Source organism: Schistocerca americana, chromosome 6, assembly GCF_021461395.2.
Source record: "Schistocerca americana isolate TAMUIC-IGC-003095 chromosome 6, iqSchAmer2.1, whole genome shotgun sequence".
Taxonomy (NCBI): domain Eukaryota; kingdom Metazoa; phylum Arthropoda; class Insecta; order Orthoptera; family Acrididae; genus Schistocerca; species Schistocerca americana.
Genome location: NC_060124.1, coordinates 196,682,013 through 196,700,651, shown reverse-complemented (window position 1 = coordinate 196,700,651; position 18,639 = coordinate 196,682,013). Strand labels below are relative to the sequence as shown.

Sequence of the window (18,639 nt, the reverse complement as noted above, 5' to 3'; positions counted from 1 at the left end):
CGTAGGAATATTTACTTAATTTCAAGTTATTTAAATGTAAATCCAGTATTTTGAATGTGTTACATTATGTTTGTGAATGTGTGTTGGATTGAAGACATGGTGGGAGCACTCTAATCAATCACCGCACTCGTGAACAGGGAGACTGGATGGAAGTGGGAGAAGAGTACGGGCACAGGACGCAGAAAGTGCTGGAGACGATGGTGCGATGGACACACAGTCGCGGCAGGGACTTGGGAGTGTGAAGCAGTTTGCGCGTGGTCGCTAGAGATAGAAATACTTCAGAGTGTGGACTTGTGAACTTGCGAGATTTCTGAGGTTTCTACAGTGAAGATGTAGTATGCGTTTAGAAGTGAATATCTCGCGAGCTACGTTGTCTTTCACAACTAATAACATGCAACAGGAATCTATTGTTTCCCTGTTATTCAACTTATATTTTATTTAATTGCTGGACCATCAACACCAATAAGTGTTTTGCAGAAATATACCACACTCTCAAAAGTACCACTACTATCATACTCACAATTTAAAGTCGTTAAGATAGTACCTGCAGATTTTATTTATTGCAATCTTTTCTTTATAAATTTCTACATTACATTCATGATTTCCAAGTGATAGGAACCTTCAACCATTTGATTCATGTGAATATTCATATTGTATACTGTAGACTCAGCAGTATTTGGCTTGTAATGCGGCAACTATGTATCCCAGCCCCTAGACAATGAAACCAGACAAAACTTTTAATATTGCAACTTTGAGTCTGAGGGTACGCAGCTGAGGGCCACACCATCATCACGTTTAATATTTTTGAAAGCCCACATGCCTTGATGTTTAACAAAAGTGACAGTATCAAGCAAGATACCTCTAATATTGTATTCAAACACTATATAAATGTCTGTCCTTTTCTTCTTCATTAATTTAAAATCTTCCACATTTAGAACAAGCTGCCATTCATTACATTAAATAGAAATTCTATACAAGTCATCTTGTATCCTCCTACAGTCACTCAAAGATGACAGTTTACCATACAATACAAAATCGCCAGCAAACAGTTGCAGATTGCTGCTCACTATATCCCTCAGATTGTTTTTGTATACAGAGAACAAGAGTGGCTGTATTACATCTTGACCTCTGATGAACATTTGCCATCTGGTCATGGCAGTTTTCCCTGTATCTAAGCACTGACAGAATACCCTTGACACAGTAGCACCAAAAGTATCAGTGCCTGCACATCCTCAGAGGGGGATTGGCCAAAAATTTAGACACCTAGATGAAATGTGTGGTTGTAGCCAATTTTGACCAGCTGGCATTCAACTGTCACACCAACAGCCACTACAAGATCTGACAACATACCAATCATGTGAGACAGGAAACAAGACTATCTGATCATAAATATCTATTAGTGGACATTATAAGGGGTGTGTCCACTCTTTCCCTTTATAATGGCTTGAACTCTTCTGGGGACACCTTCAGTGAAGTGTCTGTATACCTGTGGAGGAATGGCAGGTTGTTCTTCCTCAAGGGCCAAAACCAGAGAGGGTAGTGATGTCGGATATTGAGTTATAGAGTTAAATTAACAGTCTAACTCACCCCAAAGGTGCACTACGGGGTTCAGGTTGGGACTCTGGCGAGGTCAGTCCATTTCAGGAATGTTATTGTCCACAAACCATTCCCTCACAGGTATTGGTTTATGACAGGGTCCCCTGTCATGCTGATACAAATAACCATAGTCTCCAAAATGTTCCTCTGAGTACTCAGTACACAATATTGTAAAATGTGTTCATATCCTTCTGCATTCAGTGTTTTCTTAAGCGCAATAAGAAGACACCCCCCCCCCCCCCCCCAAACCACAAAAAGCACAACCATAACACCACCTGCTCCATGTGTTGGCACTATACATGACAGCAGGTAATGTTCTCCAGACACTTGCCAAACCCAAATCCTTTCATCAAGTTGCCACAGGGATAGCATGATTCATTACTCCAAATCACTCATTTAAGTCACTTTTTACACTACTTCAAGTGTCATTAAACACTGACTAGAAACGTGTGGCTTATGAGAAACTGCTTGACCACTGTACCCCATTCTTTTCAACTTCCTATGAACAGTCACTGTTCTAGCTGAACTGCTGGTAGCATTTTGGAACTCGTGTGAGATTCCTCCCACTGATTTCATGCCACTTTTTATACTTCCATATGCAGTGCTCGACTGTACATCTCAGTCAGTGCATGAGGTGTGCCTAGCCTTGGTTTGGTTTTGGTTGTTCTCTCATGTTTACACTACACAATCACATCACCAACAGTCAACTTTGGCAGCTTTAGAAGGTTTGAAATATCCCTGAAGGATACTCCCCACCTCCTTTTATACTAATTGATCTGCTTCTCATGATAACTAGTGGCCAATTCTACATTACATAGGGTGTCCGAATACTGTTATCAGATAGTGTATTTCATACACGGCAGTAAGTGTACCCTGTCTCTAGCACAGTAGCTGCCTCTAATTCAGTTGTTCATGAGCAAATTAAAAGATTCATAATAATTTCATGCCTTATAGAAAAAGGTATATACGACTCTCTCTCTTATTCATTCACTCTCACTCACTCACTCACTCGCTCACTCACACACACACACACACACACACACACACACGCACACACACACACACACACACACACACACACACACACATTTTAATGATATTACATGTGGCATCTACATAACAAATAAACATACATCTTTACTCCGAAACTGCCCTCTTAAATGAGTTTTAAGTTCCTCCACAATTACTTCACAGTCACTCTGTATTCCATGGAAAGAAGCCATGTCTCCATATTGGCGCAGGACTCTCTGCGCATGGATGTAATCTTGTACTGCCTGTTGTAACAAAAAAGCAAGGACCCATTTGCATATAAAAGATCTGTTTTTCAAATCATATTGTTACATAAGTAATTCATCCTAAATCTTGTAGTATATTCACATTACTTGAAGGATATAATCACCAATAAATAGAAAAATGATACCTTAATTGAAACTTTCATAACATTCAATTTTCTTTGTTGAAATCTATACACACAGTGTATTACCAGTGGTTACACTATTAGCTGCAATGGTCTGAGCCATTTTATTGCATTTTAACCATCAAATAACACACTCACAAAATACAATGACTGAGAAACAATTAGCAAGCAGAAAGTCTGAAATAATTTCACACCTCTTATTATTTAGATCTGCATTACATTGAGGAAGAAAGAGGAAAACATGAAGCAAATATACATATCAAAATTCAAATGCCTATAGAGCGATAAGAACTGAGACAGGAGAAAGAAAGAAGACAAAATAATGGTCTTCTCTTGGAGTATAAGATATTGCTGAAAGCAAAAAATGATTATTTGCAGTAGTTTTCAACATGCATCTACATCTTTATAAATTAATTTGTTTCAAGAGTGGCTAAAATCTTCTCTGGTGCATTATGGAATGTAAATTCCTCCTTTTCCCTTAATCACTGTGTTTTGTAATCTCTCTTGTTCCTCAAATTTTAGTGTATCTAACTCATGCATAAGTAACATTTTTTGTTTATGATCATTACTCTCTTATGCTTTGGTTGGGTCAACTTAGTCTCAGCCATTTAATAGGAACCTGATTCTTGATAGGTCTGTCAAAGAGCATACAATGCAAGATAAACAAAGATTTTCACAGCATAAGTAGTGAGGAGGAAAGACATCAGAAGTCAAGAGCATTTATGAAACTGTACTGGATTGACACAAGAGTAAAATCAAAATGTTTACTCAAGACAAACACTGATGATGACTTGTTATTCTGAAGAGGAAAGGGCAGGGGGGAGGGAGGGGGGGGGGCTGAAAAGACCAATAAGACTTTGTCAATCAGAAACAACTGTTGCTACTCACTGAAAGATTGGATTCAAGCCCTAGTCTCACACAATGTTTCAACTTGTCACATAAAAGGAATATAACATATTATCTTCTTCCCTGAAGCAGGTCATGACACACACTGGTGAAACACCATTGATGGTGACATTACTCTGAAGAGAAAAAAAGGGGGGAAGAGGATTGAAAAAAGCTATAAGGGTTCAGTCAATCTGAAATGACTATTGCTACTTGCTGAAAGACAATTACCAGTCAAATGTGTATACAGCACACACAAATTATACATAATAAGTCAAAACCTTCATTAAAACACAGTAATGCCACACACTTTTTTCTTTTTTAGTATAACTGCATGTAAGTGAGCAAGTTCAAGCCCTACTCTGACACACTGTTCAACTTGTCACATATTCCTCCCACCATTCATCCCAAATGTTCTTTAATTTGCCTATAAGCAACATACACCTATCCTAAGACATGCATGCTTCCACAACTTTATATTTCTCCTCTAACCATTCCTGCTTTCCCATTTATCACTCATGTTATCCGAAGATTTCTACTGGACTTCAAATACACAAATGAATTATCATCTGCTGCCCTTCTTTATTTGATCTCTCCCATTCACATTCTCTCATATTTCTCACATTTATTTCAGTCAATCTTTTTGCAATGGTTCCTCTGAAACTCTCAACAACCTTTTGATAGATAAAAAAACCTACTCAACAAGCAACAGCAGGAAAACGGGAAGGAAGAGGGGTGCAGGAAAAGGGCTGCTGAGATTCAGGAAAGAGGGTAGAGTTCAGAAAAGTTGGCCAGAACCACGAGTCAGGTGAGACTTACCATCTGGTAAGTTCCGGGTGACTTTTCAAAACTCTATCCCTTTTCTTAAAGCTTGCCAGTCCTTTTCCTTCACCCCTCTTCCTTCCCCTTCAATTCTACTACCAGATGGAGAAACTAGCTCTGAAAGCTAGCACACTGTAATACCGTTTAAATGTGCATTCTCCTGCTGCCACTTGGTGAGTAGATTTGTTATCAATCCATGTACTTATTTTTTCAAACAATGCTTATTTTTGTTGATATATCTAAACAATCTTTGTTTGTTTTAAATTATTGAAGGCCCATCTCCTTAATCTCCAACCAGTCTGTACCATTCTGGTTTCTAATTTAGTTTAGCTTAAATTGTCATCACTATCTAACAGTACCTATAATTCACAACAATATCATCATATATTTTTGTGGCAGTATAATTTGCTTATATACAATTACATTTAAGTTATGAAAAGTGGAAGCCAATTTTGTTTCTTCCTAAAAAAACTTCTGTTATTTTCAAATTGTGCAGGCCAGTACCAAAGTCCCAACTCAGTCATCAGATTCACAAACATTTAGAAAAATTTTCCCTCACTTTCACATGAATAACACGCACACAGACAGTTGAGGTACATATAATCTGTCTTGTGGGGCAATGGGGTGGCAATAGGAAGGGTAACTGGCCACCCCTTAAATTAATCATACCAAATCTGTTCATAATCATGCCGACCCTGTGCCAATGCGGGTAGAAGAAGAAAATCAAAATATAACTTGCAGAAAATAAAACTTTAAGAGGGCAAGCTTGCATGTGACAGTGTTACAATGAATAAGGTTTAATCTGAACAATCAGTCTATATGGAACAAAAGTTAGCAGCTCAATGTATGGTCACTGAATGTGCAGCAACCCATAGGTAACTGGGATAAAAGTTCAGAGCTTATGTATCTTTGTATCTCTACATATAAAAGCCAATGTCCTGACTGACTCACTCATCACTGCCCAGCCCAAACCGTTAAGAAAAGAAACTTGAAAGTTGGAGGTGTGGATCTTATACTGTAGATGTCATTTAAGGAGAGATTTTTCATAATTCTGTCCCCAAGGGTGTAAAATAGTGGATGAAGAGCTTTTCTGAAAAATGAGAAGGAAAATCTCATCCCGGCCGGTAAGTCTACCCTGACCCGGGGTTCCGGGTAACTTATCTAAATTGTATCCCCTTCTCTAAACCTCTCCAGTCCTTTTCCTTCACCCCTCTTCCTTCCCCTTCAACTCTTCCATGAGAAGGAGGAGCCACTGGCTCCATAAGTATGTAAAAGTTAAATCCTTTTGTGTGTGTGTTCCCCTGCCCCTGCCTGGTGAGTGGATTTTTTTATCTGTCCATTTACATTATATTATCAATAATTGATTATTTTTGTTACAATATATATGTAGAACATGCGTATGTGGGCGAAGCTGCAGGTAAAAACCTAGTTAGTACTATACACAAAACTACGACATCACTCATCAATATTGTACAACTTTTCACATATATAATTTCTTGAAATTTGGTTCTGCAGTAGAAAGCTGTTAGTTTATAACCTCAACATACAGCATTTCTATCCACAAGTTAATCTGGTGTTCAGAAAAGCACAATACATCAACAAGTTTTTGATTTCCTTCTTTGCTTAAGCAGTAGTTTTCTTAAGCCTCTAATTTTTTGGTGAATTATATTAACTGTATGCTCCAATTTGCCCTCCTTCCTATTGTTCAGAACTTCAGTGACTTTAATTTCTATCAATACTCTTTGACTGCATGAACAGGTTAATCTTAAAAAGGCACCCAATGACACCAGTAACCAAAGGAATTTTATTACATATGACCACGGCTTCGCATATTTCCTCAGCTAATAAACCTGCTAATCAGTCTTTCAGCTCCCTGTTAAAATGTGGACTGCACACTGAGTATTTCCACCTCTCAATAGCAGCATCACCCACAGTTACAGTGTGAGCTCTCATGCAAGGTAGCGGCGACCTGTTCAGTCCCAGTTAACTCACTATACATATTCGTTGGTCACGCTATTGCAGAAACTTTAAAAGTGTTGAAAGAATAATATTTCAAATAAATAGTAACAACAATGGCAATACTAAAAATCTACATTAAATTATCTGTTTAAGTCAGCATGTTGTTTCATTGGTTCCTAACACTTATAAAAATGTTGTATATATCAAAATAAATTTCAAATGTGTCACTGAAACTTACTTGTGAATAATTTTCATCCTCTATATGTGCTTTCAATTGAGAAGGTAGTTTAAACAGAAACTGAAGCCTTTTTAATAATGAATGCACCCCGGAAAGTTCAGTAATCTGTTGCCTGGTCTCCTGCAACATTAAGAATATGAAATTAGCATGAAGATGCAAAATGCTGGTGAAGATAGTATGGTTTAGACTGATTTAAATCAATGTTTAGACCATTTTGTGATAAATGTAATAGTTATTATAAGTTATAAAGGTAATAAAATTCAAACTAATGACAGTTTGCAATGCAAAAGGATGCAACATTAATCTAGCAACAACTCATTTTTCGTATTCCTACTTTTTAAGTTTTGGCTGTACTTGTGAAATGTGGAACTAGCTTACCTTCTTGTATAGTTAGTACCCTTCCTCAACAGGTCTTGCAGGTTGCTTCAAACCTTTAGTTTCAAAAATTATACAGATGGTGTAGTATTAAGAAGTGAGTACTTTGAGATAAGGAAATAATGTCTTAGAAACATATTTTCTGTTTTCTATTGACATAAATAATTTTCAGCTTAGAGCAATAATTTAAGCTTAAACTAACTGTTCAAACTGATGATCGCCCATCTCAATGCATGTATTACATACCAAATAAAATTTTAGAACACTCTCTAAAATATCCCTGTTGTTAATGTCCAAAGAGATAAGTAACTAGAAACCTATAAAAAAGTTCTTCCATAGTTTCTATGGGGTTTTATACACCAATGATTTTACGTACTTCCAGAGAGGAAAATTCATATGAGTGAGCTCTGATGATCATGCTGGCCAGGAACAAGACCTCTCCTTCCAGTTCAATGATGATGACAATGATAATGATGTCTGCTATTCAGACAGCCATGTACGATAAAATTAAAGAGCAAGGAGTGTACCACTGTATTGGAACCTCCATATGCCTGCAAATTCCTGTAATGAATAAGGCTTCAAAGATGTTGGCAATACACTTACTGCAAGGACCACTGAGATTTGCAAATTCCATTCACTACCTTTGATTATTTTAGTGGCTAAAAAGCTGCTGTACAAATAAAAGTCACTAGAAATTTAATTTTAGTGTACCTCCAGCTATAGTATTACAATATACCTGTTCACTGCAGTTAGTTGTACCATGGACAACAAAGATTGGCACTGTAGTATTATATAATGGGCATTCGAAAAGAAACAAGCCAGAGGTATAATTACAGAAACCAGTACCTTTATGTTAGAAGTATTGACCCTGGCTGTTGAGACACTTGTCCCACTGTGACACAAGGCAGTGAATGGCTGTCTCATAAAATTCCTGGGGCTGTGATGTTAACCAGTTCTGCACGTACAGCTAGGCGTCGTCGACTGAGGTGAATTGTTTGCCCCTCAGAGCCTTTTTAAGGGGACCAAAAATGGCCCCCTTCTGATTCACTTCCTGCAGCCCAGGACAACAGTGGATTCCCAGCATTACTCACAAACCTTGACCACCCTTCACCAAGTGATCAAATCAAAACAACCAGGCAATCTCACCCATGGGGTCATTCTGCTCCACAACAATGCAAAGCCTCATATGGCCAACACAGTCACGGCATTCCTGCAGAAATTCAAATGAGAGGTTCTTGGCCACCCTCCATACAGTCCGGACCTCTTTCTCTGTGATTAGGTCATTTTTGGTCCCCTTAAAAAGGATCTGAGGGGTAAACAATTCACCTCGGACGACGTCATCCAGCTGTACGTGCAGAACTGGTAAACATCGCAGCCCCAGGAATTTTATGAGACAGCCATTCACCGCCTTGTGTCACAGTGGGACAAGTGTCTCAAAGTCAGGGTCAATACTTCTAACATACAGGTACTGGTTTCTGTAATTATGCCTCCAGCTCGTTTCTTTTTTAACGCCCCTCATAGTAAACAATAGTCAATATTTTATAAAGTGCTGATTTATAAATAATATACATGAGCTTTTAATCAATTTACAGAAAAAACAATAACTAATTTCATTACTTCATTTTATTAAAAAGTTTGTTACTCTAAACTTGTGTACCAAATGCAGCTTACCCTACACTTAATCTTTGCTATAATGCCAGTTCAGTCACATATGGGAAACACCTTATTTGTTGAAAAATATTTGGCACCATAATATTTAGTTAATTCAGTAAGATTTATGTATTATATAGACATCTTTCTTCCATAATACAAGTGTCATAAGTAAGTCATTTTCGATCAAATAAAAAAGGGAAAATTTTCTTCACCACAGTTTTTTGTTGATCGGCTATTACTAAACAAATTGTCTAGAAAACACTATGTTGTCAAAATAGACAAATGTGTAAACAGGCAAAGAAGTAAAAAATGTCAGTGTGAATGATGACTGAACTGTTCTCAAACCTATTAACTAAACAAGAGGCTCAAGTGAGGCTGCAAGTCTTCCAACTTTAATCTAGATGTCTCCAACAGCTTCACTCTTTCAAAAATGGTGTACATAAGTGTCCAGACAACCCAAGGGGTTCAAGAACACTCTCAAAAAACGGGAAGAAAAGTGCATATTAAGGTTAGTAGTAGTAGTAGTAGTAGTAGTAGTAGTAGTAGTAGTAGTAGTCGTCAGAGAGTTAAAGAGACCAAGAGGTCCACCTGCTAGGAGTAACCACAGGGGACAATTGCCTGAACTAGTACAAAACTCCCTCAATAGTGCCTACCAAGTAAGCAGTATTCTTAAGGGAAATCCAGAGACAAGCAATATCATCTACATCTACATCTACATCCATACTCCGCAAGCCACCTGACGGTGTGTGGCGGAGGGTACCCTGAGTACCTCTATCGGTTCTCCCTTCTATTCCACTCTCGTATTGCTCGTGGAAAGAAGGATTGTCGGTATGCTTCTGTGTGGGCTCTAATCTCTCTGACTTTATCCTCATGATCTCTTCGCGAGATATACGTAGGAGGGAGCAATATACTGCTTGACTCTTCGGTGAAGGTATGTTCCCAAAACTTTAACAAAAGCCCGTACCGAGCTACTGAGCGTCTCTCCTGCAGAGTCTTCCACTGGAGTTTATCTATCATCTCCGTAACGCTTTCGCGATTGCTAAATGATCCTGTAACGAAGCGCGCTGCTCTCCGTTGGATCTTCTCTATCTCTTCTATCGACCCTATCTGGTACGGATCCCACACTGCTGAGCAGTATTCAAGCAGTGGGCGAACAAGCATACTGTAACCTACTTCCTTTGTTTTCGGATTGCATTTTCTTAGGATTCTTCCAATGAATCTCAGTCTGGCATCTGCCTTACCGACGACAACTTTATATGATCATTCCATTTTAAATCACTCCTAATGCGTACTCCCAGATAATTTATGGAATTAACTGCTTCCAGTTGCTGACCTGCTATATTGTAGCTAAATGATAAGGGATCTACCTTTCTATGTATTCACAGCACATTACACTTGTCTACATTGAGATTGAATTGCCATTCCCTGCACCATGTGTCAATTCGCTGCAGATCCTCCTGCATTTCAGTACAATTTTCCATTGTTACAACCTCTCGATACACCACAGCATCATCTGTAAAAAGCCGCAGTGAACTTCCGATGTCATCCACAAGGTCATTTATGTATATTGTGAATAGCAACGATCCTATGACACTCCCCTGCGGCACACCTGAAATCGCTCTTACTTCAGATGACTTCTCTCCATTGAGAATGACATGCTGCATTCTGTTATCTAGGAACTCTTCAATCCAATCACACAATTGGTCTGATAGTCCATATGCTCTTACTTTGTTCATTAAACGACTGTGGGGAACTGTATCGAACGCCTTGCAGAAGTCAAGAAACACGGCATCTACCTGGGAACCCGTGTCTATGGCCCTCTGATTCTCGTGGACAAATAGCGCGAGCTGGGTTTCACACGACCGTCTTTTTTCAAACCCATGCTGATTCCTACAGAGTAGATTTCTAGTCTCCAGAAAAGTCATTATTCTCGAACATAATACGTGTTCCAAAATTCTACAACTGATCGACGTTAGAGATATAGGTCTATAGTTCTGCACATCCGTTCGACGTCCCTTCTTGAAAACGGGGATGACCTGTGCCCTTTTCCAACCCTTTGGAATGCTACGCTCTTCTAGAGACCTGCGGTACACCGCTGCCACAAGGGGGGCAAGTTCTTTCACGTACTCTGTGTAAAATCGAACTGGTATCCCATCAGGTCCAGCGGCCTTTCCTCTTTTGAGCGATTTTAATTGTTTCTCTATCCCTCTGTCGTCTATTTCGATATCTACCATCTAGTCATCTGTACGACAATCTAGAGAAGGAACTACAGTGCAGTCTTCCTCTGTGAAACAGCTTTGGAAAAAGACATTTAGTATTTCGGCCTTTAGTCTGTCATCCTCTGTGTCAGTACCATTTTGGTCACTGTGTGTCTGGACATTTTGTTTTGATCCACCTACCGCTTTGACATAAGACCAAAATTTCTTAGGATTTTCTGCCAAGTCAGTACATAGAACTTTACTTTCGAATTCATTGAACGCCTCTCGCATAGCCCTCCTCACACTACATTTCGCTTCGCGTAATTTTTGTTTGTCTGCAAGGCTTTGGGTATGTTTATGTTTCTGTGGAGTTCTCTTTGCTTCCGCAGCAGTTTTCTAACTCAGTTGTTGTACCACAGTGGCTCTTTTCCATCGCTTACAATCTTGCTTGGCACATACTCATCTAACGCATATTGTGCGATTGTTTTGAACTTTGTCCACTGATCCTCAACACTATCTGTACTTGAGACAAAACTTTTGTGTTGAGCCGTCAGGTACTCTGTAATCTGCTTTTTGTCACTTTTGCTAAACAGAAAAATCTTCCTACCTTTTTTAATATTTCTATTTACGGCTGAAATCATCGATGCCGTAACCGCTTTATGATCACTGATTCCCTGTTCTGCGTTAACTGTTTCAAATAGTTCGGGTCTGCTTGTCACCAGAAGGTCTAATATGTTATCGCCACGAGTCAGTTCTCTGTTTAACTGCTCAAGGTAGTTTTCAGATAAAGCAATTAAAAAAATTTCACTGGATTCTTTGTCCCTGCCACCCGTTATGAATGTTTGAGTCTCCCAGTCTATATCTGGCAAATTAAAATCTCCACCAAGAACTATAACATGGTGGGGAAATCTACTCGAAATATTTTCCAAATTATCATTCAGGTGCTCAGCCACAAGAGCTGCTGCACCAGGGGGTCTATAGAGAGATCCAATTACCATGTCTGAGCCTGCTTTAACCATGACTTTCACCCAAATTATTTCACATTTCGAATCTCCGTCAATTTCCTTCGATACTATTGCACTTCTTATCGCTATAAACACGCCTCCCCCTTCACTGTCCAGCCTGTCTCTGCGGTATACATTCCAATCTGAGTTTAGGATTTCATTACTGTTTACGTCTGGTTCCAGCCAACTTTCTGTCCCTAGTAATATATGGGCGTTGTGACCGTTTATTAATGAGAGCAGTTCTGGGACCTTTCTATAGACGCTCCTGTAGTTTACTATTAGCACATTAATATTGTTATTCCCTGTTGTATTTTGCCTACTCCTACCTTGCCGCGTCTCAGGAGGCGTCTTGTAGTGCCTAGGGAGGGAATTCTCTAACCTAAAAAAACCCCATGTGCACTCCACACGTACTCCGCTATCCTTGTAGCCACTTCGAGCGTGTAGTGCACGCCTGACCTATTCAGGGGGACCCTACATTTCTCCACCCGATAGCGGAGGTCGAGAAATTTGCACCCCAGATCTCCGCAGAATCGTCTGAGCCTCTGGTTTAAGCCTTCCACTCGGCTCCAAACCAGAGGAGCTACAAATAGTTAGCTCTGATTCCACCCCGCGAGCAAGGCTTTCCGCCTTCACCAATTCCGCCAACCGCCTGTACAGACTGAGGATGACCTCTGAACCCAGACGGCAGGAGTCATTGGTGCCGACATGAGCAACAATATGCAGTCGGGTGCACCCAGTGCTCTCTATCGCCGCCGGCAGGGCCTCCTCCACATCTCGGATGAGACCCCCGGCAGACAGAGTGAACACTGGCCTCCTTCCCCGACCTTTCCACTATTTCCCTAAGGGGCTCCATCACCCGCCTAACGTTGGAGCACCCAATAACTAATAAACCCCTCCCCCGTGTGCCTGCTCGGACCTTGTTGAAGGAGCAGCCACATGTCCACTCACAGGCAGAGCGGGCGATGCCACACGGCCAGCCTCCACATTTACCCTCCGCCTCATGCACCGCGAACGCCGCTGAACCCGCCACTCCCCTTGGGGAGAGGGTGGCCCAACTGTGCCCGGTACCCGCGAAGATGACTCAACAGCAGGGACAGTGGGTAAAGCATGTAACACCTGGGGTGTACCATGCGACGCACCAGACTCCCCACTGCTGCTACACTACGCGACAGCAGCCTGAAGACGGCTGACTGCGGCCATCAACACGCTCAGCTGTTCGCGAACAGTGGCCAGCTCCTCCTGCGTGCGTACACAGCAGTCACACATCCACATCATCTGTGAGTTACCATCTTTGAGAAGATAACATGGTAAAAAAGATAATGTAATGATTACTGGGGGGCACTGAGAACAGTTTGGACTGGAACCAATGCTACACAATTGAGGGCAACATTAGGCACCTTGTCAGGACTGTTCCTCCCAATTAATATGAAGATTCCGTCACTGTCTGGGAGATATAACAAACCCCGGAAGAAGAATTCTGTCAAATATGTAAATGCAAAGCTCCAAGAGTCACACAAAACAGTGGAGTAATCATACATGGGTGACTGGAAAAAAGCACACAACTCCTTTACATAAGAAAGGTAAAAGAATGAACCCATAAAATTACATACTAATATCCTTAACATCAGTTTGCTGTAGAATTCTTGAGCATATTCTACGTTTGTATAAAAAAAATTTCTTGAGAAAGGAAAACTTCTGTCCACAAATCAGAACGGATTTACAAAGCATCTCTCGTACGAAACTCATCTTGCCCTTTCCTCACACAGTATCCTTCAAACCACGGATGAAGGGCAAAAGGCAGATTCCATATCCTTAGATTTATGGAAAGCGTCTGACACAGTACCCCACCACAGATTGTTAACAAAGGTCCAAGTATACAGAATAGGTTGCGCGATGTGTGACTGGCTCGAAGACATATTAAGTAATAGAATCCAGTACATTTTCCTTGATGGCGAGTGCCCTTCAGAGACAAGGGTATCATCAGTGGTGCCCCAGCGAAGTGTGATAGGACTGCTCTTGTTCTCTATATACATAAAAAATTCGGCAGGTAGGGCGAGCAGCAATCTGTGATTGTTTGCTGATTACACTGCTAGCATAAGGGAAAATGTTGTCACTGAGTGATTGTACGAGGTTACAGGATGACTTAGACAGACTATCTATTTTGTGATGAATAGTATCTTTCTCTAAATGTAAAGAAATGTAAGTTAATGTGGGTGAGTAAGAAAAACAATCCTGTAATGTTTGAACACAATATTAGTGATGTGCAATCTCATCAATTAAATACAGGGTGGTTATAATTAAACTGACAGAGTTTCGAGTGCTGCGCTGTGGGCTGAAACGTCAAATGTATGTTCATTAATGGTCGCATTTGTGAAGTATGCTGCAAAAAGTAATAGTTCCACTTTCTGCCACCATGTGAAAATATGGCATCGTAAGCAGTCGGACTGTGAACTGTTTCCTGTTTTGACGTCAGTATGCTGTTTGTTGCTCATAAATGCGTGCTGATTACTTTTGAGAAGTGACAGTTGGTGTAAAGGGTTAAGAAGGTTGAGGTTTTCCATACAAAACACAATGAGTAGTGAGAAGAAAGACACTGTACTGCTGGTAAAATTGTTCCATCAGAACAGTAGCAATAGCAGTGCTGCATTGTGGGAATATTGCTGACAGAAACAGCTGCAAAATGGCCCTGTGTCAATAAATGTGCTAAAGAATGTGATCAAGAATCTGAAGGAACATGTGAATTAGGTGGTGCAGCAGGGAGAGGGAGGCGACCCATTCCCTTGGCAATTCCTGATGAAGTTGCTGCAACTATAGCCGACTGTGCAGCACATGTCTCGAATTCTGCAGCCTGTGCCTGACCTGTGTCATGGGACTTTTGTGGTGCATTTCACACTGGTATCCTTACAGAATGTGCACCAAATGGAGCTACAATGCTGTGGCTTTGCCCTTCATTTTTTGGCACGAATGGAAATGATGACACATGGCCGAGGAATATTCTTTGGATGGATGAGGTACATTTTACTCTGCACAGTGCCATGAATATACAGAACTGTCGTTTATGGGATTCTACTCCATCACATGTAATGCAGAAGCACCCACTGCACTCAGCATTTGTGACTGTGCAGTACGATTTCACAAGCTCCTTCATTCTCAGTCCATTCTTCTTTGAGGAGATGACACCTTGCAGGCCTGTTATGTGTACAGTGACATCTGCAAGTTATAAGGACCTCCTTGTGCAACACATGATTCCAGCTTTGCAAGAATGCAACCGTGTCCACACCACTACTTTCAAGCAAGATGGGGCAACACCACATTTTGCTTACTAGGTGAAATATCTGTTTCAAGAAACCTACAATAATGATCACATCATCTCTTGGTAATCTCAAGATGTGTTGCCTTCCAGATCCCCCCACCTAAATCCATGTGACATCTGGTTGTGGGGATATGTGAAAGATCATGTCTACCAGGGATGCATCCAGGCTCTTCCTGATCTGAAGCATACAACGACATATCACTCTGATTAAACTGGATATCTGACAATAATTGTTGACCATGCCGTGATATGGATGCAGCATGTTGGTGTGTTGAGAGACCATATGTAACACATTGGAACTCATGATCATATCCCAGTAAACATGCTAGAATCACTGTCATAATGTGTTTGATTATTTCTTCTCTTTTTCTGCACCCGCACCACATTCTGACTAGTTACTGTGCCATATTTTTACCTGGTGGCAGAAAGTGGAACTATTATTTTTTTTCAGCATACTTCATGAGTGTACCAGTTACTGAACATACCTATGATGTTTCAGTGTCCTGTAACATATAAGCCTATAGCCTGCAGAGTAGCACTCGGCACACCATTACTTTAATTATAACCACCCAGTACCTATGCATAATGCTCTAAAGCGGTATGAAACAGAATGAGCAGGTAAGGTCATTGTAGGGAAGGCAAATGGTCAACTTTGGTTTATTGGGAGAGTTCTAGGAAAATGTAGTTTATCTATACAGAAGTCTGTTTACAGAACACTGCTACAGCCCTTTCTTCAGAACTGCTGGGGGATCCCTGCCATACATAGAAGTGATTCAGAGCCTTGCTACTAGATTTGTTACCAGTAGATTCAATCAAGATAGACTTCATGAACTCAAACAGGAATCCCTAGAGGGAAGATGAATTTCTTTCTGTGAAGCACCATTGAGAAAATTTAGTGAACTGGCATTTGCAATTGACTGCACTACAATTCCACTGACACCAACACACACTTTGCTTAAAGACCGGGAAGGCAAGGCAAGAAAAATTTGGGATCACATGGAGCTGTAAGATAGTCGTTCATCCCTCAGTCCATTTGTGAGTAGGACAGGAAAGGGAATAACTACTAGTGGTACAACATACCATTTGCTGTGCACCATACAGTGACTTGAGGAGTATGTAGATGAACATGTAGATGACTGAAAGCATTAAGTGAAAACAGCACTGTAATCCAAACCTAATATTTTCATGAGGCCTTTTTGTGGCAACTCTTTCTGAAATACAGAGGTGCCAAATGACTAAAATCACACATGCAACAATCACTGGAGAAACAAAATGCATCAACTTTTGACAGCACAAAGGATAACAATCATAATACATTTGGACATTTGCATCACAACATAAGAAGCTTGTCAAGTAAGATAGATAAGCTTCTCATATCAGTCCTCTTAGTGTTATTTCCTGATGTATCATAAGACAGCAATAAACACCTTCCATCTGGTTCTACTGACAGTCAAATATTGCACTTCACTCCTACTTTACCAGCTTTGAGAGCTCCTTACTGTGCCATTCTTTTCCGGGTCTTTCTTGGGTAGCCACGACTGCATGTTCCTTGTAGATTGCAATCCATTGTCGCCTTTTCAACAACTCCATGTCATTTGTGTATTGTGTGACAAATCCACCTCCATTTCCAAGTGCTTACAGATTGGTCATTAGTTTGTTATCTCCCACAATTTGTCATTTGATATTACATCTGGTCACATCATACTTATAAGCTGCCAAGGATACTGTCTAATGAAGACTTGCAGTAGATTTACAATCATGTTCGTTACCTTTTATGTTTTGCAGTTATGCAGGAGGACTTGACTTTTATGTTGGTATTGAACAGTTGCAGCTTCTTTGATCTTGAGATGTTCTTATTATGCTAGAGAGGGTATAGTTGGACAAAGGCTCCATTTGCCTTACGTATCCATTTCATTGCATCCTCCTCTGTCCCTCCACATTTCTAGATGGTACTTCCAAGATACACAAAGGAGTCTATGTGTTTCAATTCCTCTCCATACACTGTTAAGTTTTTCCTGTTTTTCGGGTAAAATTCTGATTTTCTTAGTTTTCTAAACATTTACTTTTAGTCCTCCAATTTCAGCTTCCTCTTGTAGTCTTGCCAGCTTTACTCCCATGTCACAATATTTTTGTGAGAGCAGATGGTTATCATCAGCAAAATCAAAATGTTCAAGCCTGTCTTGCATCACCCATTGAATACCTGTTCTCCAAGCACCAAAAACTCTTCATTACGTTGACCAGCACCAACAAAAACAATGTAGGTAACAGAATACATCTCTGCCTCCCCCCTACAGTTGTTTGGATAGGTTCAGTAAATTTCCTGTTGTGCAGTACCCTACATCAATACTCCTCACACACTGCTTTAACAATATTTATAACCTTTGTGATCCACATTCTTCCAAGGTATGCCACCCAAATCCCCTATTAAGAGAATCAAATGCCCTCTTGAAATCAATGAATGTAAGTTAGAGCGTGTTCTGCCAGTCTGCACTCTGCTCAAGTATCGTACATGGAGTGCTGACAAGTGTGACACAGCTTCGGTGTTCTCTCAATCCAGCTTGCTCTTTTCGTAGCTGTGCCTCTACAAAGTCTTTAATAAGATTTAGCAACAATCTACATAGTACTTTACTTGGTAGAGATAGGAGGGTGAAGCCTCAGCTGTTATTACAGTTGATAGTATTCACAATTTAATAATCAGCCCCTCTTTGCAATTTTTTGGTAGTTTCTCCTATGTTCATATCCTCTTAAACAATGGATAAGGTAGATTCATGGTGGTGTCAATGTCTGCTTTAAGCACCTCAAGTGCAATACTGCCCATTCCGGGAGCCTTCCTGTTCCTCATTTGTTTGAGGGTTATTTTGCATTAAGCCTTAATTGGTATATTTGAATTGATTCTCTCATTGGCATTTGCCACATTCCATTGTCTCGCCACCTCTTCAGATTGCTATCAGTTCAGGGCTTCAGAAAAATGTTCACTCCATCTTCTAATTTGGTCTCCTTCTGTCATCAACAATTGATCCTCCTTACTCTTCAATGGTCCATTTTGTTGAAAACTTTTGTTGACAACATTCTAGTGATGCTGTACAGTTCTTTAGCTTCCGCTCTTGCTGCAGCTGTCTCTGGTCTCAGCACTTGTTTATCCATCCTCTTTCATCATTCCTCATACTCCTCTATATTAC

The 18,639-nt window shown here is 40.3% G+C and overlaps 1 protein-coding gene across 1 annotated transcript in view; it reads right to left on the bottom strand.

The window, feature by feature from the left end:
- LOC124619432 (vacuolar protein sorting-associated protein 51 homolog) overlaps window positions 1-18,639 on the bottom strand; it is a 120,711-nt gene that overhangs the window by 78,419 nt on the left and 23,653 nt on the right. The window contains exons 4-5 of the mRNA XM_047145808.1: window positions 6,918-7,037; window positions 2,730-2,870 (exon numbers count right to left, since the gene is read on the bottom strand). Coding sequence (XP_047001764.1) covers window positions 2,730-2,870; window positions 6,918-7,037 — 261 coding nt within the window. The remainder of the gene's footprint in view (window positions 1-2,729; window positions 2,871-6,917; window positions 7,038-18,639) is intronic.